General features: G+C 47.5%; 1 protein-coding gene and 1 long non-coding RNA gene across 2 annotated transcripts; both read right to left on the reverse strand.

Annotated features, from left to right (window-relative positions):
• Window positions 1–1,922: 1,922 nt before the first annotated feature.
• Window positions 1,923–12,368, reverse strand: LMO2 (LIM domain only 2). The gene is made up of 4 exons (XM_072759094.1): window positions 12,242–12,368; window positions 11,882–12,101; window positions 7,497–7,712; window positions 1,923–2,907 (listed from the first exon to the last, which is right to left on the reverse strand). The coding sequence occupies exons 1-4, from the start codon at window positions 12,246–12,248 to the stop codon at window positions 2,688–2,690; spliced, it is 663 nt and encodes a 220-aa protein (XP_072615195.1). The 5' UTR covers window positions 12,249–12,368; the 3' UTR covers window positions 1,923–2,687.
• An 8,323-nt stretch (window positions 12,369–20,691) lies between these two features.
• On the reverse strand, window positions 20,692–23,216 carry LOC140599057 (uncharacterized). The gene is made up of 2 exons (XR_012001736.1): window positions 22,971–23,216; window positions 20,692–22,622 (listed from the first exon to the last, which is right to left on the reverse strand). It is a non-coding gene; the product is annotated as an uncharacterized lncRNA (long non-coding RNA).
• Window positions 23,217–23,803: the final 587 nt, after the last annotated feature.

Consider the following 23,803-nt stretch of genomic DNA (forward strand, 5'->3'; position numbering starts at 1 on the left):
TTTCCCTCTCAAGTCCATTGTGGGTTAGACATGGTCCTTTGGGGGGACTTGTCACACTCTGCCTGGACATTCACAATTCTGCAAGATGTCCCGTACCATTGACACATGGAAGATATTCATTATTGCTTTATTGAGGATGGCTTTATTGGCTGAATTTTTAAATTTTGTGTTGCATTACAATGGGTGCTAATAATAAAGTTTACATTTCCAAAGCAAGAATAATTTTTATTTTGCCCTGATAACTGCCTACAAGATAGTTACATAGCTAATATATATAATTATAGTTGTTATTGCTATTAATGTTGATATGGTTAAAAATGGTGGATTGCATTGTAACTGACTTGGTAGATGACAGTTGTTGGCTGAGTGACAAAATTATGCATAACTTTTCAGTTTAGGGGCCATGAACAGACAGTGCTTGTCTACGTGTAGAAAAGTTACTGATTTAACCTTTATGTCAAATATTAACAATTCACAACCTAAGAGCGCATGATCTAACTGTGGAATGTTTGAGAATAGCTATTCTCAAACTTGAGCGTGAGTCAGAATCATCTTTAGAGCACGATAAAGCACAGATAGCTGAGCCCCATCGCTGGAGTTTCTGGTTCATTCTGTCTGGGGTTGAACCCCCGAATCTTCATTTTTAATTGATAACATTTTTTAAAGATTTTTATCTATTTATTCATGAGAGACACACTGAGAGAGGCAGAGACACAGGCAGAGGGAGAAACAGGCTCCATGCAGGGAGCCTGATGTGGGACTCCATCCCAGGATCCAGAGATCACACCCTGGGCCGGAAGCACTTAACCGCTGAGCCACCCAGGTGTCCCTAATTGAGAACTTTTACTAAAGTTTAATGTTTGAATTTTTTAAAAAAAACGTTCAATAAACCACTTCATTTCGAGTGATGCTGATAATGCTGATCCAGGACCACAATTTGAGAACCACATCCCTTTTGTTGGTTTAGAACAAACATCCCCTCCCTGGCAGCAAGTCACCACCACCTGAGTCGCTAATGCAATATAATTAGGTTTCCTTTAAATAGGCCATCCTAAGGAAGTTTCCCAACCACTTTTAGCATCTTATCGACCAAGAATCGTCATTTAATTATTTCTTCTCTAGAAGAAAAATAAATAAATAAATAAATAAATAAATAAATAAATAAATAAATAAATAAATAAAAACTTTGGTGATGGAAGTTTTAAAGGAATACCACAGCTAATTAACTGTAGTATTAGATGCGTATTTCTGATGTCTTGGTAATTAAACACATTCAGACTTCTTGGTGCTCGCCAATATTTTTATGAAACAATTGAGAAGCGCAGCCCTCTAGGTTGGTCTCTCCCTGGGCCGGTCTTGAAGTAGCCAGCGGAGAGGTGAGGGCCAGCAGGTGGCGCTCTGAGTCAGGTCATGGGGGCCTGAAGAGTCTGGAAGGAGGAGGCACAAACCAAGATGGCCTGCTTTAAATCCTCAAAGTAAGGTCCTCTTAACCACTTGTCATAAAATACCCTGAGACACACGTCTTGGAAAATCGAAGTGTCAAGCTCAGCATCTTTGCCACATTTCAAGCTAGGTAATTACCTTCTCTCCCAAAGGGAATCTGTTTTATGTATTTGTGTCCTTTCTAGGTTACAGGTTTCCCAAAGGCAATGATCTTGCCTTCCGTTCGTTCCATACAATGCTGAAGTGAAATGCACATTTTACAATAACAATTTAATTATTCTACATCCCTCTGAGCTACATGATGACCTGTTATATAATTGCTAGTAATACAGAAACGTGCCTGCCTCGTATAAACCCTAGCAATAAATGGAAGTTTTTATTTGACCTAAAAGTAAATTGCTTATTTATGTCTCCTTTACAGTCTAAAAAGCCATTTTCCTGCCAGCCCAAATTATGAGTCATAATCAAGTAAACAACACTTCATTTTAGTCTGTCATTTTTATTGTCTGTGGAGTTATTTTTTTGACTACACACAACAAATACTTTGATATAATCTAAGATAATAAAATAGTTGAACAACTTTTGTTTTTAGATTTACATTTGTATAGAAACAATCTGTGGAACAGCTCATCTCCAAACCAGGGTGTCTAAAAACAGTGACTCATTAGCATTGCTTTAAATAATTGTTTGGTTAAAAGTTGCAATTTCCATTCTCAACTGAAATGTGTCTTCATGCAGTTTCCCTTGGGTCCAAAGGCCTTGGGAAGGTGGCCAAGGAGAAAGGATGGCCACTCTCCTCTCTGTCCTTCCCTGTGTGGAGGACAGTGATTGGAGCAGGGTTGTCATAAAAGCCAGGAAGAAAAGAAATCAATTGCACATCTCTAGTTTTCAAGGGTCAAGGTCCTAACGGTTCTTTACACAAGTCCCTCTCCGTAGGATGATGGCGCCCGCCCACCTGCCCCCAACACTCCTCTTCTTCACTAATTGTGTCAGTTACTACGGATAGGCTGTGGCCATTGTCCATAAGTTCTCCCTAAAGACTGGTCATTTTGTCGCATTTAGTCTTGTCCCTTGTATTATGTCACTTGGATGCCATGTCTTGGTGCCCACGGAGGGTCCACCAACCCCTAAGAAATGCCTCATCCCACCCTCAAACCCCCAGAGTGCCCAAGAGTGAAGAAGACCCCATGGAGACAGTGACTTCAGCGAAATGCCTGCCCCCAGAGAGGCCGGGGGACTCTGGCCTAGATCATTCCATTGATCTTAGTCCACTCGTAGATGTCCTGTTCGCATACTATGTCGGAGTTGATGAGGAGGTATCTGTCGCCCACACAGAAATGCTTCTGACAGGCGGCGCATTTGAAACATTCCAGGTGATACACTTTGTCTTTCACCCGCATTGTCATCTCGTAGGCACGGATCCGCTTGTCACAGGATGCGCAGAGACCATCTTGGCCAAAAAGCCTGGGAGGAGAGAACAGAAAGAAACACTAAGGAGAGGCAAAACTGGAAGAAAGGGCTTGAGGATGGGTTCCATACAAGAGGCTCAACACCCAACCTGTCAGGAAGCAAGGAAGAGGTGGGTCCCAGGAGGCTCATGGAGCCTTTCCTAGGGGGAAGAGGGTACTCTGGGATGAGGCTGCAACCCGTGGCATCTGTGTTTGGCATAACCTGCCCATTTCTGAGCTCTCCCCACTTTAAGCTGCCCTGGACCCCTCTTCTGTGGAGAGGTACCTTAGCTGAAGTGATTCGAATTAAGAGGTTAGGCATGTACTGTGTGTCCCCTCCCAGGGGGGACTTTCATTCTAGAAGAAGAGTTGGAGTAAATCCCTGGGGGCCCTTTGAGGGGGGCTGAGCCGGAATGCAGTGAAATGGGCATGTTCCTGAGGTTCCCAGGTTCCATCATGTCAACAGCCACCGATCCTACCCGTGGGGAGGGCTGATCTCCACTCCTCTGTAAGCTAAAATGGGCCTACTGTTCGCCGGAGCCCCAGCTTCTAGGAGTCGGAGGGAATCCAACAGAAGACACTGGGTGTAGTTAACCGTGTCTCAGATCTGGGAGACAAAGAGCATCTCCCCATAGTCAAGGTCCTCAGCTGCCCCACTGGCGTGAATCTCCAGAGAGACTTCTCTTTCGACACTGAAATCAAGACTCCCCTAAGTCTCAGTCACTTATTTCAAGCAATATTCAATGTCAAGGTGGGAAAGGCAACACGGTGGAGCCCGGTGTGGTGGTTCTCGAGCTGTGGTCCTGGGACCCACAGCATCTGGTCACCTGGGGGCTCGCTAGCAACTGCAAATTCTCAGGCCTCCCACTTGAGACACTCAGGGATGGGGGGGAGGCCTGTGTGTTAAGGAGCACTTCCAGGCAATTCCGAGGCAGGTTGAAGTTTTGTGGTCAGCCTGCAAGAGTGAAACCATGCACGTCCAGGACTAGCCCTGAGCACTGCGTGACCGTGGTGGGACCTCAGGCCCCTGTGAGCTGCTGCAGTGGCAGTGACCGCAGCATCTGCCACACTGGGCTACGAGAAAGATCAAACGGAGCGTTGTCAAAGCGCCCACTGTCAAAGGCTAAGCCAGCATGGGCAGTGCTTTCACACAGGTCAGGTGTACTGGCATCTGGCACCGTCCTGCCACAGGAAGTCATTTTCATAGGTCCCTGATGACAAGGCATGTGAGCCAGCCCCTTCCACGTAAAACCTTTAGGACAGTTCTTATTGCAGCTTCTTATTGGAAGTTCTTACTCGCTTAGGATGGCAGAGAATCCACTGTTACATCCTGAGAGGCCAGAGGGGAGATGGGGCATTTGGCAAATTTGGAAACGTTTGGGCAGAATAGATGAAATCAAGAAGACACTCTGATAGTGATAGTGAGAGCCAGCTTCAGCTAATTTCCCTCCGAATCCTGCTTTGCATTTGAGGATCTCTGAGTGTTTCCAAGGCACCACCTGGGAGCAAGCTCATTACGGGGGTGAAGAGCATTTTCTCCCATCGTAGCAGATGGTGGAGCTGTAGGAGAGTGCTACCTTGGAGCTCGGAGTGGAAAGCCAGTTCTGGTTTCCTGACTGTTCAGTAAGTTGAGTTCGGGACTGAGCAAAGATAAACGACTCACCAAACCGTGTGCCAGGCATGAAGCCAACACCTGGGGTGTGTGACCCTTAAGGAAGGAGAGCATTTATTAAAGGGAAGTTGGGGGTAAATTACAATACACATCAGGCAGTTAATGAGGGGGAGGGACAACGGATGAATATTTGGGAGGCAAGTTCAGGTCCCTCTAACCAGCCGGGTGCCCCCGAGCAAATGGCATCCTCTCTTCTGACTTTTGTGTCCTGGATTGTAAAGCACGGGAAGTGGAAGAAAAGGCCTCTGCGGTCCCTTCCAGCTCTGGCATGCTGGGATTCTACTAAGAGGAAAAATAAACCAGGACCTGACATCTAATTTGAGCATTTACCTCTGGCCCCAAGAATTGGTACCTTAGGCTGGATATCCCAGAAGCAGACCCGGAGGAGAGGAATTCTCAAGGATGTATTCTCAGGGGAAGCCGGGAAGAGGCAAGGGAAGCTGGGTAGAAGGGGAGGAAGGCAAGCAAAGTTGCAATCTGCAGCTAAGGCCCTCTGAGGGGAGCTCAGGGCAGATGGCATGTTAGGTTTCTGCATCTCTCAGAGTCCGCCTGGCTCCAGGCAAGGTTGCAAGGCTTTGGGGCTCCTGCAAGTGACAGCCATGGCTCAACAGTCAATGTTAAGGTCCCACCGGTGGCGCGGGGACAGTGGGCAGGCTCCTGGCCCTAACAGATGCAGGTGTTGGCTGTTGCAAGTAAAACCACTGGGAGGTGGGGTGCATTGTACGCAAAAGTTGGTAGAAAGGGATACAAGGGATTCTGGGGGCCCTGCACTGACATTAACAGCTACTGTTAGGTTCCCAGAAACACAGCCCAGCAGTAGCAACAGCAGAAGGGTTCAGATTTGCACTGGGATCTCATGAATATTTGAGGCTAAATGTCTGAAAAGGACTGTAACAGGCAGGCCGTAGGCAATCCTCAGGAGGAGGAGGAGAAGTTCTCCTGGGGAGGAAGAAGGCCTGAACCCCATCACGGGACCTCCCATCTATTCACTCTCCCAACTTGCCTTTTTAAAAAGACGCTGTCAGATATGTTAAGAATGGAAGTAAGCTAGTCCAAGGTTAAAGGATGTTCCCTGAAGCAAAAAAAAAAAAAAAAAAAAAAAAAAAAAAAAAAGGTTTTTCTCCTCTGTCAGGAGGTGTCAATGTCTTAAGCTTTCTCCTGCCCATTTTCATAACAATAATATAAATATTAAGGGATGGCTGGAAAGGCTTGCCTAACACAGAGTTAATTAACATGTTGCCTAGGAATGTAGCAGGGAGAAGAATTATTTCATGTCACCAAGACACAAGTTAATTAACACTGGGTTCTCCCAGACAATTTTTTTCCTCTTCTTTTTAAAAATGCAAAAGATGAACAAGCCCAGGCGGCACCGGGTTTATTCCTGAACGTTACATAAAACCACAGAGATAGGGAGAAGCCGGGGCTCTTCTGACCTTACTCTATCTGCACTTCATTTAATAAGATTCAAATGATTTGACAGGGATGTAGTCAGGGGGGCCCAATGGGAATCATTTATCGGTCTGCTTTCTGCACTGACTTGGCAAACTGGTCGCCAGCAAAATCAGATCTCTATTTATCCCAGTTCCATTTGCTTGTAACTTAACAAAAAACAAAAACAAAAACAAAAGGACCAAAATTATAATCGTGATCATTGAAGACTCTACTTATTTTCTCTGAACCACTAAATTTGCAAGGACTTTATCAGAGAATTTAGAAAGAAAAAAAAAAAAGCTTATTCTATCAGTCTCTGGGTAAACAGATAAGCTTCCTTCACCGTGGAATTGCCTGCATTTTTTTTTTTTTTAATGTAAAAAGCTCTGAGGGCAGGTTTAGGAGGAAGAGGTAGCCTGGCAGCCAAGGGCACTGGAGTCTAAACGAGCTTCCCTGGGTTGGGTGGTCCTAATGCATTAGGGCTGCATGCTCCACAGACCCTCTGCCACAGGAAGATGGCAAAAAAAAAAAAAAAAAAAGAAAAAAAAAACTGACAGCTATACAGTTGAGCAGATCTGACAGTAGAGGGCACAGAGTTACCTCCACAGCAGCTAATATGAAACTGGAAATGCTAGAACATTCCGGGCAAAGGCACTCGTTGAGTGCCGGAATATTCACATGGCCAACAGTATGACAGGGAGCATCAGGGTTGTCCTCAGCTCCCACCTCCCGCTGGGGGTGTCGCAGAGTTCCTATTTTTTCCTTCCTTTCTTCCATCTCTGTTCATTAGGTAGGAGAAGACTTAATGAGAATGTCATGAGGGCTAGTTACAAGGGCAGCTAGCCTCTAGATAGGCACGCACCCAGCCACGTAGTTTACCGTGGTGCCCCATCGCACCCTCACCTCCTCCTTAGAGGGAGCTGCTGTTACTACCCCCATTTTTATTGGGGGGTGGTGGAAATTAAGGCTGGAGAACATGCCCAAGGTCACAGAGCAAGGAAGCTGTGGTGCCAGGACTCCCACGGGCAGCAGCCCTGTCACCGTGGAAAGCTTGGGGCTTTTGCATCACATATTAGAGTCCTACAAAAGAGTATTTTATGACCCATAATACGTATGTTCGAAGCATTAAATGTGCCCCTAAAAACCCACCCCCGAAGTGGTCAACTCCAAGGCCCCCTGGTCCCTGGTGCGGCCCTGTGGATCCCTCCCTGGGGCCCTCTCCCCTCTCGGGGACTCCACACCACCCAGGGAACTACTAGGTGGAATTTGGGGTTTATCTCTCACCCCTATAGAATTCGCATTTTACCACAGAGGAATGTGTCCCTGGAACATGCTTCTCAGACAGGAAGAGCCCCACTGCCTCTGCTCGGGGCAGCTGAGACTCAACCTCGGGGACATCTGGGGGGGGCAGGAGTGGAGGCGCTAGCCCTCCTGTGGCCCCCGCTCAGGGCCCCTGACCCCACCGACCCTCGGGGCTGAGGGTGCAGGCCCAGGGAGGGTACCTGAGGTAGTCCCTCCTGCAGAGCTTCCGGCCCAGCTTGTAGTAGAGGCGCCGCCCCACCTCGCCCAGGCGGCACCCGCAGAGGTCACAGCTCAGGCAGTCCTCGTGCCAGTACTGGTCGATGGCCTTCAGGAAGTAGCGGTCCCCGATGTTCTGCTGGCAGCCGCCGCATGTCAGCAGGGACGGCGGGATCTGCAGCACCTCGTCCACTGGCTCCCTGGGGACAAGAGCAGGCATGAGGGAGACCCTGGCTCCTACGGCCCTGGGTGGAGACCCGAGTTAGGAGGCAGGACGGGAGTCCGCAGAGGGGCCCCCCTGGCTCGGCCGGGGCAGGAGCGGGCTCGGCCTTGCAGGCTCCAGGGTCTGAAGTCAGTGCAGGGCCCCTAGAGGCTCCCAGCTGGCTCTAGGGGTCCTGCACCCCTGCCTGCCCAGCACTGCTCAGGCCCCTCTGCCCTCTTTTTTTAATGTATTTTTTTCCTTTTTCTTCCACTCTCCCTCTGCATCTTGCCATATCTCCTGCTTTTTCCTCCTCCCATGCCCCCAGACTCAAGGGCACTGCTGAACCCCAGAGGAGGCCCTCCAGGCTAAAAGAGTTGCTCCCTTCAGGGACAGCCCACTACCCAGAGGGCTAAACATCTGCGAATTCCCTGCTGAATCTATCCGCGCCATCCTAACTAACCTACGCCTTTCCCAACAGCTCAAAAAACAGAAGTGAGGAGGAAAGGAGAGAGTGATCAAAACTTATCTTAGGTTGTTTTCTTGTTTCCCACATAAAAATGCCATCAGGATATAATCGGAATTCTCATTATTATTTTTTGAGTTATTACTATTATTATTACTATTATTATTTTACAGAAATTCTGCATCCCATCCTTATTACTGAATGAATCCTTAAGAAAAATCGCAGGTTTTAAGGCCGTTGCTAAACTTATAAAAGACACTAAGTAGACCTTTCTGCCTGTGAAAATATTTACAACAGCAAAATCGGTTTGGATAAAGTAGATTTAGAAAAGAAAATGAGGAAGGGGTGAGGTGATGATTATTTTCAAGAGAGTGGAAGGCAATGAAACAGACTCCGAAAGCTCCATCCAGGCAACTGCTAACGGCAAGCCTATGAGATGTGTTCCTTTGGTAGAAAGTCAGACAGCATTTCTAGTTCACTTTGCTTCACTGGAATCTGAATATCACTGTTTTACTTTTTAAAATAAATAATTTTATTTGCCAAAAGGAAATAAAAGAGAGTGGAAAGAAACTATTCCAGCACCAAACAGGACTTAGGAAAAACCTAATACCTGTTGATATGCAACAATGAATGATTAAGTGCTCTTTTGAACCTTACTCAAGCACAAATCTTTTTTTTTTTTAATCTATTATATTTTTTAAAATGGACCTGCTTCCAACCATGGGATTCCCAAAGGGAGTTTCCTCCTCTGTACCTTGAGGGTATACATCTGTCTCTTATTTCTAGCTGACACTAACTTACCAGGTGGCCTCGTGTCTTGACTGGCCTGTGCCCACAGAGCTCAGCTCCCGTTGTACTTAGGGATGACGAGATGCAGGTAATCAGTGTCCATCTCACACACTGATAACTTCAGGTGCCTCTTTCTATAAAGCGCACACCTCCCGAGGAGTATTTAGAAATATCAAAACCAAGTCCACGCTTCGTAGATCTCAGGGCCCTTCATAAGATGATGCTTTTTTAGAATTAGAAAATGTGAAACCCAAGTCAGTTTTCTTTTAAAAAATCAAGACTTTAGGGATGCCTGGGTGGCTCAGTGGTTGAGCATCTGCCTTCAGCTCAGGGCCTGAACCCAGGGTCTAGGGACAGTCCCTGTGAGGAGCCTGCTTCACCCTCTGCCTGTGTCTCTGCCTCTCTCTGTGTGTCTCTCATGAATAAATAAATAAAAGCTTAAAAAAAAAAAAAAAAAAAAAAACCTCAAGACTTTAAATAGTTTTAAATTCACTGAAGCCTGCTTTTGTTTTTCTTTGTTTCCACAGGTTATACATAAGGACTTCCATTCTCCCTTCTGAAAAATAATATCCCCAGCATTTTCACATACATCAGCTCAGAAATGCATGGCTTCTCTTTCCACAGCCCATGGTCTTACTTCGGGCTTTCAGAAACACTCGTGGAACCTCAACCACACTCCATGCCCTGATGCTGATGCTGCCAACCAACTGTGAAAAAGGAGAATTTTGCACTTTGCTGGTGCAAAATTGCCTGGAATTAAAATGAACCGCTCATGTTATTCACAGGGAGGTGGTAGGGGCCACCCAATGTCCACGGTAGAGGAAATCTCTATGTTCGGGATTTCTGTCTAAATGTTTCATTTGCAAGCGCCTAGGCAAGCTTGTATCCATACATCGGTGATGCTGATAGTCATGACCCAAGTTGGCTTTGAGTAGGTACACAATGAAGCATCTGGTAGGACAGCGCTAGGCAGTAGAAATGTTAAGCAAAAGAGCCATTGTGATGGTCTGAGATGAGATAGGAAAGGACAGGGTAAGATATTGGCTCTATCTGGCTTTCTGTAATTAATGATAATATCACATTATCTTTTGTGGATTTCCAAGGTAATGAATGGGTGGGATTCACCCTCAAATTAATATCTTATATTCTCCTTGAGTCTATCCTGAATTTTACACCCGAGTATCACTACGGCCTGGATTTCTGGGATCGTTTCTCAACAATTTCCAATAAAGGACAGGGGGTTTGTGCTGCTGTAATTTCCTAACTACCTTGTCCATTTCCAGTTACAGCCTGTCTTTACTGGGCAAAGAGTGAAGTGAAGGATGGGCATTCTTCAGTAGGCGCCTGGTGTACTATGAGGTTAGGATGTTTCAATTTTCTAATCTCAGTGAAAAAGCACAAACTTTGCAAAGAGCAGACCTCCTTCAGGGAGCTGAAACCTCAGATTTATCTTCTAATAAAAGGATTAGTGACTAAGTTCTGCTGATCGAAAAGGCATTAGGCACCAATTCATCCCATCCCCTCTTACTGCATATCTATGGTCTTGCCCAGGCTCTGAAAACTCAGGGCTAAGTTGTAATTCCAGGTATATATATATATAGTGTGTGTGTGTGTGTGTGTGCAAACCACCCTTTAAACTCAATGCCTGCATAAATACATTCTTTTAAAAATGAACGTTATTTTTCTCCTGAGAATTTGTTGAAGGAAGCTGTGTTTTCCTTAGAATAAACCTAGCCCCTTATAAGCCTTCTGGTGTCTGAGCCTTCAAGATTGAATAGTGATGTTTATGTTCTCACTGGATCATGGTACTTCCTGTATTTTATAAGAGCATGCTGAGTGTTTATGCTGGTAACTGAGGGTAAAACCCAGGTATATAAACACCATAGAGGGCTGAAACTGGGGGAGGGGGAGGACTTCAATCAGGAAAGCACAATTCCTTTAAAGCAGGAAAAGAAAAGAAAAGAAGAGAAAACAAATGCCTCTTAAAAGCACAAATGGACAAGTCATTAACCAGCTCCTTTGGTCTGTGTAACAAATCCCTTCAAAGGATTAGATGGGGACTTCAAAGGAATAAAAATTCTCAATACCAGACAGCTAATGAATCTTAAAAGGGCATTTGCGCTGACGGGAAAATGATATCTTAAACAACCCTCTCTCCCCTTGTTAACGCCGAAGAATGGGTTGGAGGTATAGGTTGGGAACAGGGGGACATTCCAAACCGGCACAAGGCTCAGAAAACAAATGCGGCAAATGCTCATTAGAGCTCTGGTTCCCTGACCCCAAACCCCTCTGAGACTGTGATAGATGCGATGAGCCAGCGCTCCCCCAGAACTGGCCTACACACAGGACGGTGCGCTAACTTTGGAGGTTCACAGCCACACACACACACACGCACACACGCACACACACAGCCCTCAGTGCACCCCAAGGGAGAGGGTGCAAGTACCCAGATCACTGCGGACTTGGGGGCTCCCAAGTCCCTGGAGGCCAGAGCGAGCTCCGGGTGGGCGCTCGGGCCGCCTGTCCCGCGGGTCCCGGGCGCTCCCCCTGCGCGCCGCGAGGGGGGCCGTCGGGGCTCGGGGGGCCTCCACTTGCAAGGTCCCCCTTTCCAGGATCAGACGGACAAAGGGAATGGGGACCGAGAGGGGAGAGGGGCCGGGGGCCGGGGCCGGGGGCCGGGGGAGCGGCGCCTAGCCTGATGCTCCGGGACGGCACCTGCGCGCCTCCGAGCCCCCCCCCCCAGCCCCGTGCCTGCCTCCCCGCAAACTTTCCAGCCCGCCGAGCTCAGAGGTGCGTCCCAGGGCTCGGGGCCCGCGCAGGTGCCAGTCGGGCGCCCGCGAGGAAGGGGCAGCCAAGGGCACGCGGCGGGCGCGCACCTGCAGCCCCGGGGCGCGAGGCGGGGGAGCCGCACTTACTCGGACGGGTCCAGGCTCTTCCTCTCGATGGCCGAGGACATTGGGGAGGGAGGCGGCGTGCCCGGCGGCGGGGGCGCTCCCTTGCTGGCGCGGGGCTGGCCGGCGGCCGGGGCGCGGCCCCCCTCGGGTGCTCGGGCGCCGCCGCTCCTGCGCCTCCTCTTGCTCCGGCGCTCCGGCGGCGAGCTCGCCCCTCCGCGCTCAAGGACGGTCGCCGCGCTGCCTTCAAACGCCAGAGAGAGAGAGAGCGAGTGAGCGGGGCCGGCGGGCGGGCGGGCGGGCGGGGGGGGGGGGGGGGCGGGCCGGGCGGGGGCGCGCAGCCGGGCCGGGCGCCTGCAGCTGCGCCGCTGCTCGGGACTTAACCTTCCATCGCGCTCCCGCCGCCGCCGCCGCCGCCGCCGCCGCCGCAGGTCCCGCTCGGCCGCGCCGTCCCCGGCTCCGCGCCGCCCGCCCGCGGGGCCCTGCGCGCCCGCCCCGCCGCCCCGACCCCCGCGCACCTCCGGCCCGGGCGGGGGGGCGGGGGCCGAGCCTCTCTCCCCGGGCTCCCTCCTCTCTCGGGAGCCGCTATTTTCGCTCAGCTTCCCTCTGTCTCTGGTTTCATTTCCTTTTTCCTGATCACGATTCAAATACAATAGAAGGAAATCACATTTAAAGAGACAGCTGCCCGCCCCCTCCTCTCTCTCTCTCTCTCTTTTTTTTTAAACTGGGCTCCAGGGGATTAGCAATACAAACAGCAGCCGCAGCAGCAGCGGCAGCAGCGACTTGGCTTCTTAAAGGGGCCCGCGTCGGGGACCCCGGGCGCACGCTCCGCGCGCCCCGCTCCTTGCACAGGCGGCCGGGTCGCCCCCAAGTCGCTCCGCACGGCCTCCCCGCCGCGCCGTTTCCCCTTCGGTCAAGCCAGGCCGAGAGCCGCTGGGGAAGAAGCGAAAAGGCCAGGACGTGAAAGAAGCACCTGCAGAAATGCCAGCGTCCCGGGTGGAGGTCCCGGGGCCGCGGCCACCCAGCGCGGGGCGCGGGGCGCGGGGCGCGGGGCGGGGGGCGCTGTGCGCGCGGGGGCGCGGGGGCGCGGGGGCGCGCGGGCTGGGGGCGCCCGAGCAGCGCCCGGGGCGCTGGTCCCGAGGGAGGGCGGCGGGGGGGCGCCGCGCAGGGCCGCCCGCGGCCGCCTTCCATCCATCCCTCACGCAAGCATCTTCCGAAAATCAGACTCCTGCGGTGGAAGTGCCCCCCATGGAAAGTGCCAGTAATAAAGCTCTGCACAGAAAGTGCCTTTCCAAGGATCCACAGCAGTACTTGGAGACGGATTTTGCCCTGGGTCCGGGAAATGAGCAAGCAGCCAGACTTGATTTTGGAGTTTGGGTTTCCCCTCCAGCCACAAGGGCAAAAAGTCTAGGAAGAGGAGGAGGCTAAGGGTCTGTCCTGTATGGGAAAACTTTGGGCCTCCTCAGAGTTCCTTGAAAATTATTGTATTCAGAAATCATTTTTTTTCCCCCAGAAATTGTCGCCAAAGGTCTATTTCTGCATGACGCCAGTGACAAGTCTTGTAAAGGGGAAATTACCAAGTGCTTTCAGAATCTATAGTCTTGTATAAAAAGTCCGGATCATGGCCGTAGACATTTTATTCCCATTTAAAGGATGATGTTGCAGGGCTTAGATGAGTGTACCTTGAAAGGTTGGTGGTTGAAGTCAGAAGTGAATTTCCGATCGCTTCATTTTCCCTGTTCGGAGCCAATCCTCATTGACTTTTCACAACTGTAAACCAGAATTTACTATTGTCTGCGTGTTTTTGTCATTTTCTTGTTTCCATGGGTCCAAGGTTGGATCCCTAATGGGTGTCATTAAAATGTGTGTGTGTGAGAGAGAGAGAGAGAGAGAGTGTGTGTGTGTGTGTGTGTGTGTGTGCACATGTGTGACCAAGGAAGCCCTAAGAGCAGCTTTGGGTCCAAGACAAGGCCTTCAGTGTATAAAAAGATATTTTCCCCAACGAGACCCTTGCTTTTAACCAAACAACAGCAACAACAACAACAACAAAACCTCTAGACATTTTAGGCAAGCCTAAATTATGTGATAAATATGTAACTTACCACTCTATAATCAGAAATGAAAATTAACCTATAGGTTGTGATGAATAGTTTACTTATAGCCAGTCAGTGCGGTGGTTAAATGCCACAGACTACCTGGGTTTCACTTGGGCCCTTATCAGCTGGCATGGCCTAGGAAAGTTCCTTAGTATGAGGAGGCAGTACTGGGTAGTAGCTCTGGAGTCAGTCTGCCAACATTCTAACCCACCGCGTCCTGCCTGTGTGAACCTGAGCTAACAGCAAGAATTTAAACTCTCAATACCCTCATCTGTAAAATGAAGATCCTAGAAACCATTGCTTCAGTTGTTGTGAGGATTAAATGAATAAATGCATGCAAAGTGTGGCACCTAGACTTATAATGAGTTGGGAGTGATAACAGATATGAGATTAATGCATGGAAAACACTCAACATATATTAAGTGCATATAAAAGGCAGCTGCTATGTTATAGCAGAAGGCATTATTGGGAGAGTTTAAAAAACTTGAATTCAGCAATTCTTTTGGGTATTTATCCAAAGAAAATGAAAACACTAACTCCCAAAGATATATGCCCTCTGGGTTTGTCGCAGTCTTCTTTACAACAGCCAAGATATGGAAGCAACCTAAATGCCTATCAGTGGATGAATGGATAAAGAAGATGAGCGTGTGTGTATGTGTAGGTATGTGTACACTCATATACACACAATGGAATATTATTCAGCCATGAAAAAAAGAATGAAATCTTGCCATCTGCTACAACATGGATGAGCCTTGAGGGCATTATGCTAGGTGCAGTAAGTCAGAATGACAAATTCCATCTGATCTTACATATATGTGGAATCTAAAACATAAAAAACAAGCTCTTACATATAGAACAGATCGGTGGCTGCCAGTGGTCAGGGAAAGGGGTAGGTGAGATGGGTAGAGGTGGTCAAAGGTACAAGCTTCTGATTACAAAATAAACAAGTCCTGGGGTTGCAATGTATAGCATGGTGACTATAATTAATAATAACATATTGCATATTTGACAATTGCTGAGAGAACAAATCTCAGACGTGCTCATTACAAGAAAAAAATGTGTCAATGTGGTGATGGATATTAACTAGACGTATCGTGGTGATCTTATGTGCAAATATTGAATCATTATGTTGTACACCTAAAACTCCTATAATGTCATATGTCAGTTATACCTCAATAAAAAATAAATTAAAAATGCAAAAATAAATAAAAAGCTTGAAATTCAATCTGAAGGTGAAATAGGGGTTTGCAATAAGAATTTCCCATCCAAATTTAAAAACGATGCCCTGTTTTTTTTTAAAAAAGCAAACAGAGAAGGGTCCCCTCACCTCACTTCCTACAGCTCCTAAACGTATGAGCATTTTCCATTTCAGTGTTCACTATCTTGGTGAGTAGATGATATGTTTGCCTGTGCTTGCTTCTATTAAATCTGACAAGTTGCCACCTTCCCCGTTACAGTTTTGTATGGGGCTCAAGTCAGCTGTTCAATATATCCTTGAGGTAACCTCTGAACCACCAAATTTTGGGCATTAAGTTTCCTTTTAATAATATGCTTCTGTTTTGACCCTAGTATGTAAAGAAAGAGATTACTGCCTATGACTTTGGGTCAGTTTCTTATCTTTCACAACTCTTTGGGGAGAACTTCCTTAGAGAAAGTGAATATTTGAAATGGTATCTTAAGATTTCAATTTCACACACAGTGGTTGTAAGAAATAACTGCCTACCGGTGGGATTTCATTTCTATTCAACGGGCAATTAAATTGCTCAAATTTAAGCTTAACATTTAGAATCAAGTCTCAAAATGTGTTTTTATTATGAATAATTTTAAAGCAATCGTGACCTTATTGTCTCTTTCCGAGCAAACCTTATGCCTTATGCAGAGGAGCAATGCAAGCAAGTAAAATAGTTCTTCAGAGTTGGGGAAATCTGTACTTGATCCCTAGCCGGTGGGATTTGCAATTTAAATCTCTTCCCCTCTCCCCAACCCCTCCTTGCAAATCCTGAATGCCTTAGAATTTAGAATTTTTAATTTCTAAATTAAAATTGAATGTGAATGTCGGAGGAAGACTGAAGCCGTCTGCATGATGAATCTGACCCCAGGTGGATTACATTTTTCCTGTTGGCATTTTCTATTCTTTTTGCTTATTACATTTACAATTGTTTTCTAGGGAAGAGCAGTTTCAAGTGACTAAGGCTACATTTCTTTGCTAAAATGGACTTCTAATAGAAATGAAAATGCAAATGTCATTGGGAAAATGCCAAGAATGACAATTTACTTCTTTTATTTTTTTTCCTCAATCCTTAGAAGCTAAGTTGTATCACATGCCTGTTAGCGGTGACATTCACACCGAGCAACAAAAATAAAGATTTGTCTTAACATGGCTTCAGGTCCCATGCAAAATCCTTTAAACTACTCAATTGTCACAAGCATCTGGCTCCCAGACTCATTTCAGGACATTTCAACTGGTGAATATGTTTTCACAGAATGTTAGGCCTATTAGTAATCTTAGTGATAAACAAGTCCGGTTTCCTATACGGTAGAAAAGACCCGCAAAAAAAGTCTAAAGATAAAAAAAAAAATCCATTTCAACAGAGGCTCAGGAGAATGAGCATGGGTGTCAGACAGACACAGCTCGGCTGCCTGTTAGCTGCGCGACGTCAAGTTAGTTACCTTACCTCTCTGAGCCTCAGCTTCCCTATCTGTCAAATTGCTAATACCTGTCAGTAGTAATGCTCACTGGGGCTGGCACTAGGGTGAGGCCACTGCCATGCCTGTTCACCTCGCAGGAGTTTCAAGAGGATTCAGTAGCATAAAGTGTGTAAAAAAGCTTTGCACAGTGATGGTGGACAGTAAATACTCAGAAATGATAGCTGTTGTTATTACCCCATCTTTTAGAAGTTACAGCCACTGTATCAGGAAATAACTAGCTGCGAAGAAGGCTGAAGCCAGAAGCTAAGGGAAGAGCTGAAGTGTGTGTAAGACATCAAACAGGCCTCGGGCTTGGCGGGCCCCCATCCGTCAGCCAGCAACGCCGGACTGGGCCCATTTAGGTCTGGGGCAAGCTGCTGACGGCTTCATTGCTTCTCTACTATATTGCCTGCCCCCGCCACATCCCTGATTTTATCTATCTGACTTTCCCCCTTCCAACAACTTCTAGATCCACTTTTACAACTAAGACAAGAGGAAATAGCAAGTGCTGAATCATTGCCCCCAGATGTCACAATTCCATAGCAAGGTCTTAGCAGAGTTAAGCTCCTGGAGTGTTCTAGAGGAAGGGACCTCAAAAATGTGATTTCTTGGCTTGCTCTTTGGGGCCTCCCTAGGGGGCTTCGCCTGCCCCTGCTCTAACCCCAGAGGTGCCATACTTGCCAACCTTTGACATGCTGCTTGACCTCTCTGGACTTTGGTTTCCCGTCTGCGAAGTGGGCAGGTTCAGAGAGCCTGTCTCATGGAGCCTTTATAATACTCCTGAGAAATGAAACACGTACGGTGCTTTGGAAGGAGACTGGCAACATGGTAAGTTTCCAGGGAGGATTTTCCTCATACAGAGAGATTCCAGCTTTAAAATATTTGAACACCCGTTGATAATTCAGGCCCTTTGATGGGCAAAGCAAATGAGACATAGAGTCAACTGCTCTTTCACCTCTGGCCACTGACAAACCCTCCCCCACCTTGGGTGCTGGACCCTGACTCATTTGCTGCTCTGAGTTCAAGGGGGGAGTCAGAGCTGGGTGAGCTGACTTACTGAGCTGTCCTTGTGCGTTTGGTTCACACAAGCTCCTCTCTGTGGCTCGCAGAGGCAGCCCCACCTGAGTGACGCACCACGATGCCTGGGACTCAGCACATTTGAAACCCAAACTCCTTCCTGTGGCCTAGAAAGCCTTACGCTATCTTGGTGCTTACTTCCCCTGTGACCTCACAACTCTCTCCCACTCTCTTGACTCCAGCCACACTAACTTTTTTCCCTGTTCCTTAAGACAAACCAAGACAATTCCTAGTGGAGGGCTTTTGTGCTTGCTTTTTTCCATCGCCTGTGATGTTCTTCCTCTGGATCATCCCACGGCTCCCATGTACTTCATTCAGGCTTCTGTTCAAATGTTTTATCCTCATAAGAGCCTCTGAAAATTCCGCTTCTCATCATTCTTCATCCTCTATGCTGCTTTATTTTTCTTCCTGGTATCGTCATTACTTCCACTTTACTACATATCTATTTATAGATTTTTGGTCTGTTTTGTTTGGGCCTTTCTTCCCAGCTAGAATGTTAACTCCAGGGAGACAGAGATTCTTTATGACTTGTTCCCACTTGTGTCTTCAGCACCTAGAATGTGCCTAGCACATGGTAAAGCCTTGATAAATATTTATTGAATGAGTGAATGTACAAGTGGCAGCCCCGCTTTCCCTGGCCAGAGCACACCTGCATGATGCTCTCTGGGTAAATGTTGAAGGGAATTGAAAATCTTGTCTTCCTTGAGCATCACTTGTAGGAGAAGATAAGGTCTCAGATGCCATTCAGATTTGGGCCCAAAGGTTGGTTTGGGAAAAAAACATCAGACTCCTGGCTTCTAGGAACATGAGTAGCATCGGGAAGCAAGGCCACTCTCTGAAGCTGGATTGTCTACTGCAGGGAACCCCTGCCCTCAAGGAGATGTGGCTACAGTGAACCAATGTTAGAAAGCAATCAATTATATGAGCAAAGACCCAGACTTTGGAGATAGACAGGCCTACATTTTAGTCTTGGCTCTTTTAGTGACGTGGTTTTAGGCAAATTATTTAACAGCTCTGAGCCTCAGTTCCATCACGTATAAAATGGGGATAATTACATCTTCATCACAGGGTTGTAGGGATAAAATGAGACCATGCATGTCAAATGCTTAGCATACTGCTCAATGGATGGCAGCTATTATTAGAATTAATTAAGCAAAGAGAACCTCGGAGGAGGATAGTCAACCAGGGCAGGGCTTTCTTGGCTGAACATAGGTGGATACCGCAGGTGGAATCCTGTCCCAATAAAGACTCAGCTCAAACAGGGTGGGGTCAGCCTCCTTGCCTGGGAAATTCTTGCCTTATCTAACCTGCTCTGGTGACCCCAGTGGGACGGTTGGGTTGGGCTTACAGACACCGGGCTCAGCTTGATGCTCAGGAAAACAACATAAAGAGATGGATGGCATCAGGAGGCTGTCCTGGCCACTAGCTCTTCAGAGCTGGGGGTGTCCGGTCTCAGGCCTTGCATTTAGACAGGCTTCCCCAGGCAAGGGGAAAGCTGTGTTTTCTGGGCAGCTGTGTTTTCCGGTGCTCCAGGCTAGCTGAGGGCCCTGAGCCTGGCAGGGGAAGGCAATTCTGACCTTCCTAATGATATTTGCTTTCCTAAACTTCAGACCTTAGTTGAGAGGAGTCTTGTCTGTGATGCCCCCTAGAGATACCCTTTGCTGAAGGAGGTATCAAGAAAAGAGCTGCTTGCTCCTTCCTGCCAGTTTGCTGTCCCTCATGCTTTGGACTGCCCAGCTAGCCTATCTGGAATCCCGTTTTCTTCATTGCCGCCACCCTGCTTAAGAATTTGCAATGGCTCTCTAAAGTGACTGACCACTGGCAAATGGCCTAACCTTCTGACACCCCAGTGCTCTCATTTGTATAGAAGGAAGAGGTGGCCTGGAAGGTTGAGCTGCAATTCTGTCCCCTGGCAGGTTAAGACCAAGCTCTCCATGCTTCCGCTGAGGCACCCTGTGATCCTGCCCATTCCATCGCTTCAACTTTAGATTCCACAACCCTACCCCCTGAACTTCCCTGCCCAGCCAGGCTGCTCCTCCTTGATCTCAAACTCCCTGCTTGTGCCATTTTAATGCACTGTCTTATCCTGTTCTCTCTCTCTGGGGTGTCTACTTGGTCTGCGTGTCAAAACCTCAGTGTTTGAATAGTAGAATGGTTAAGAAGAAAGGCTTTGGAGAGAAATAAACCTCATTCCCAGCCTCTGCTTCATAACTTACTATCTGAGCAATTAATCTGAGGCAGATCTCTGAGCTTCAGTGCTTACAACGATAAAATAGAGACAATGATAAATATAGGGTTCGAAGGAGCAAGGGAAGTGATGCATATGGCAGGCAGAGCACTGTGCCTGGCACACAGTAAGTGTTCAGTGAATCGCAATCATTCCTGCATCCCTGGTCCTCTCTGCCTCTTCCAGTTGGGTCCAGCACCCCCGACCTAGCTCAAGCCACATCTTTACCCTGCAGTTTTCTCTGTCCCTTGAAGCCCATGGTGGCTGCTCCTTTCCTGAGTTCTCATGGCTCTTGGCTCTGGGGCCTGGTGAAGTGCTCATCAGACTCTGCCTTGCAGTGTCACGAGTTCACATGTGTGTAGCATCTGGTCACCTCAGGAGTGCCTTATGTTCTTGGAGAAGAGAGGCCATGATTTTCATTGTTACCAGCTTCCAGGGCACAGATATAAATTTGGAGACACTCAATAATTCCTTTTGAATTAAAGGCTTCAAATATCACGTCCATGTTGTCAATTTCCCAATTCCTAGATTCACGTTGACATTCAGAAAGGCTTGAGGGTCTTTACATTGGGAATGAAAGTCTCCCCAGAATCGAGATTGAGGATGACCTATGCACTGTCAGTCACAGACCTCTTAAAACCCCCTTGACTAAAACTATAAAACTCTTAGAAGAAAACCTAGGGGAAAATCTACATGATATTGGATTTGGCAATGAGTTTTTAAATATGACACTAAAAGCACAGGTGTCATATTTTATTTATATTTAATTTAATCATTAAATTAAAAATAGATAAGTCGGGCTATGTCAAAGCTAAAAACTTTTGTACCTCAAAGGACACTATCAACAGAGTGAAAAGGTAGCCTATGGAATGGGAGAAAATAGTTGCAAACCATATATCTGATAAGAGATATAAAGAAAGAGAAATAAAAAGATATCCTATAATTCAACAACAATAAAAAAACCAAATAGCCAATGAAAAAATAGGCTAAGGTCTTGGATAGATATTTCTCCAAAGAAGATACACAAAGTGTCAATAAGCACATGGCAAGATGTTCAACCTCACTAATCATTAGGGAAATACAGATCAAAGCCACAATGAGATACCACTTCACACCCATTAGGATGACTCTTACCCCAAACCAGAAAATAACAAGGGTCAGTAAAGATGCAGAGAAATTGGAACCCCTGTGCCCTGCTGGTGGGAAGGCAAAATGGTGCAGGTTCTATAGAACACAATCCATAGGTTCCTCAGAAATTAAAGACAGAATGACCAAATGATTCAGCAACTCCACTTTTGGGTATATACCCCCCCCAAACTGAAATCAGGAACTCGAACAGATGTTCGTATGTCTTGTGTTCACAGCGGCATTATTCACAAATGGCCGAGAGACAGAAGCAGCCCCAGTGTTTCATCCACAGACGAATGGATTTTAAAAAGGGGCATCGGCATACAATGAAATAGTAGTCCACCTCAAAAAAGAAAATCCAGACACAGGCTACATTAGTGTAGCTCGAAGACATTATGCTAAGTAAAATAAAGCAGTCACAAAAGGACAGAAGCTGTAGGATTCCACTCAGATGGGACCCCTAGATTCACAGGGACAGAAATTGAATGGTGATGCCAGGGGCTGTACCCTTTTTCAATGGGTACAGTGCTTCAGGTTGGGAAGATTAAAAAAAAAAAAAAGCTTGGGAAGTGAGTGCTGGTGATGCTTGCACAGCGACGTGAACGTGCTTATTGCCGTTCTGTGCACCTGAGAATAGTTAACATGGTAAATTTTATGTTGTATCTATTTACCACCCAAAATACTGGTCAAGTTCAAGGCCACCTGGGCGCCCATCTGTGCTAACACGTGGGATTTTACCTATCATTTCAGGAAGCTCACAACCTCCTCGGGTTCATCTCTGGATCCCTTTAACCCCAACATCATGGTAAAGCCAGTCCTGCGTGTCCTGAGACATTATTCAGGTGCCCGGGGTGGGGGGGCGAAGGGCAGTCCCTGCCCACTTAGGCCTCTGTCAGCAGTGCAGGTCCCTGCATTCCAGATGACCTTCTTCGAGGGAGCCCAGCTGGCTCCAAGGAAAGGGGAAAAGGATGCAGCTTGTTATTTTGTAAAGCCACATCCTTCAAGGAACTCAATGCTCATATAGATATCTATCTGCCTTCTCCTCTGAGGATCCGTCAGTTAGAATACAACAGGCCCAGGCTCTACTTTGTGGGGGTGGTGGCAGGAGAGGGGGGTCCTCTTGTGTAGGTGGAGCGTCTTTCATGTTCCTTCAGACTACAGCCCCTTTCCAAAGGCCCCAGGGGCTGCTTGGGGGCCAGCTCAGCTCCTCTCAAGCTTTCAGGCTACAATGCTTCCCATTATATTGCAGAAGGCCGCCTTGGGTCATATCTTGCAAAGGAAGAGCTATTAAAAAATATTCCATTTGTATTTCCTGCGTGGCCCTCCATCTGGAAATATCTTTTATCTGGCAACTTTTGCAAAGTGAACTGAATCTTGAAGGAGGTCCTGGCAGGTTTATGCTGGCTTCTCTATTATTCCAATAAGTCATTTCCATCCTAACCTTCACAAGGGCCGAGTAATCGTGACTTGGTATCAGAAACAGGTCTGGCATGGGATGGCAGCGAGGGTTTCGGGCCCTGAGGCATCCTTTTAACCCTGAAAACAGCCACTTGGCGGGCAAGGGCAAAATCTAGATTATTATACACACTCTCAGCTCAAATGTTACTTCTTTAAGGAACACGCTCACACCCACCACCCCCGTCCCCACCCCACCCCCATTGGATTAGGAGCCCCCACCCCCTGCTGTCTGATTTCACTCCCAGTCTGGATCAGAATTTGTAATTCCGCATTTTGTGATTGTTAAAGTGCTGCCTGGCTCCCCGCAAAGACTGCAAGTGCCTTCTGCTCAGAGCTGAATCCAAGAGCCTGGCTTAGTATCCAGCATGTAGTAAGTACCCAAGAAATACGTGTTGAAAGAATGAATGCGTGGACAATGAATGAATGAAACTCAGCTTACCTGCCTCTCCACCTGTTACTTCAAGTCCTGATTGGAAAACCTCTCCTTCTCAGAACTGTTGTTACTGGGAGAAAATGGCAGGAACCTTCTGGTAGGTAGCTAGAAAGAGAAAGGAGGGAGGGTAGACTAGGGAGGGAGGGAGAAGGAGAGGGGAGAGGGCTTTATCTTCAGTTAGAGAAATGTTTCCACGGGTCCCTGATAAAGTAGGGACAAATGCCCCCAGGGCTCTCTGATAGCTGTGTGTCCTTGATAGCGGCTGGGTGGGGCGGGCGGAGCTTTGGCATCAGGGCAAAGGGATGGATTCTAACGGTTTCTTCACTGGTTGAAAAGGCTGCTTCCTGCCCAACTTTGTTTTTCTCCGTTATGTACCAGCTCAGCTTATAAATGGGAAGGAGTGGCCAGCTTCTCCCAACGTGTGGGGTGGGGCTGGCACATCAGGAGCTGTCCTCGCCGGGCCTCTTGTGGCCTTTCGAGTTGGGTGCTCCAGCCGGGCTGACACGGCAAGGGTTCTGCTGTGTCTCACACTTTGCAAAGCTCCCATCACTTCGGATCTCAGAAATCCTCCCTGCCCCTCCACGCCCGAATTAGAAAGGGCAAGTAGCCAGGCTCCCATCTGATAGCGGAGGAAATGAGGCCAAAGCCCTTTCAAATCTTCATCCTGCTGAAACCAGAGAGCCCTGGAACACTGACTCATTGAACCCTGGCATTCTTGCTCAGAAGAAGATCTTTTGAGAATTCATTTTTCAAGAGGAAGTGTTTCATTAGGCAAAAATCTACTCAGAGGCCATGCTAATTACATTGTAAGTGGCATTTGTGGGATTTGTCTTTTAAGT

The sequence above is a fragment of the Vulpes vulpes genome, chromosome 5, assembly GCF_048418805.1.
Source record: "Vulpes vulpes isolate BD-2025 chromosome 5, VulVul3, whole genome shotgun sequence".
Classification (NCBI taxonomy): domain Eukaryota; kingdom Metazoa; phylum Chordata; class Mammalia; order Carnivora; family Canidae; genus Vulpes; species Vulpes vulpes.

Coding starts and splice junctions, on each gene's coding strand:
- LMO2 (XM_072759094.1), bottom strand. Junction 7,713..11,881: donor AAGAGCCTGGACCCGTCCGA/GTAAGTGCGGCT, acceptor TCTTGTCCCCAG/GGAGCCAGTGGACGAGGTGC. Junction 2,908..7,496: donor TGCAGGAGGGACTACCTCAG/GTACCCTCCCTG, acceptor CTCTCCTCCCAG/GCTTTTTGGCCAAGATGGTC.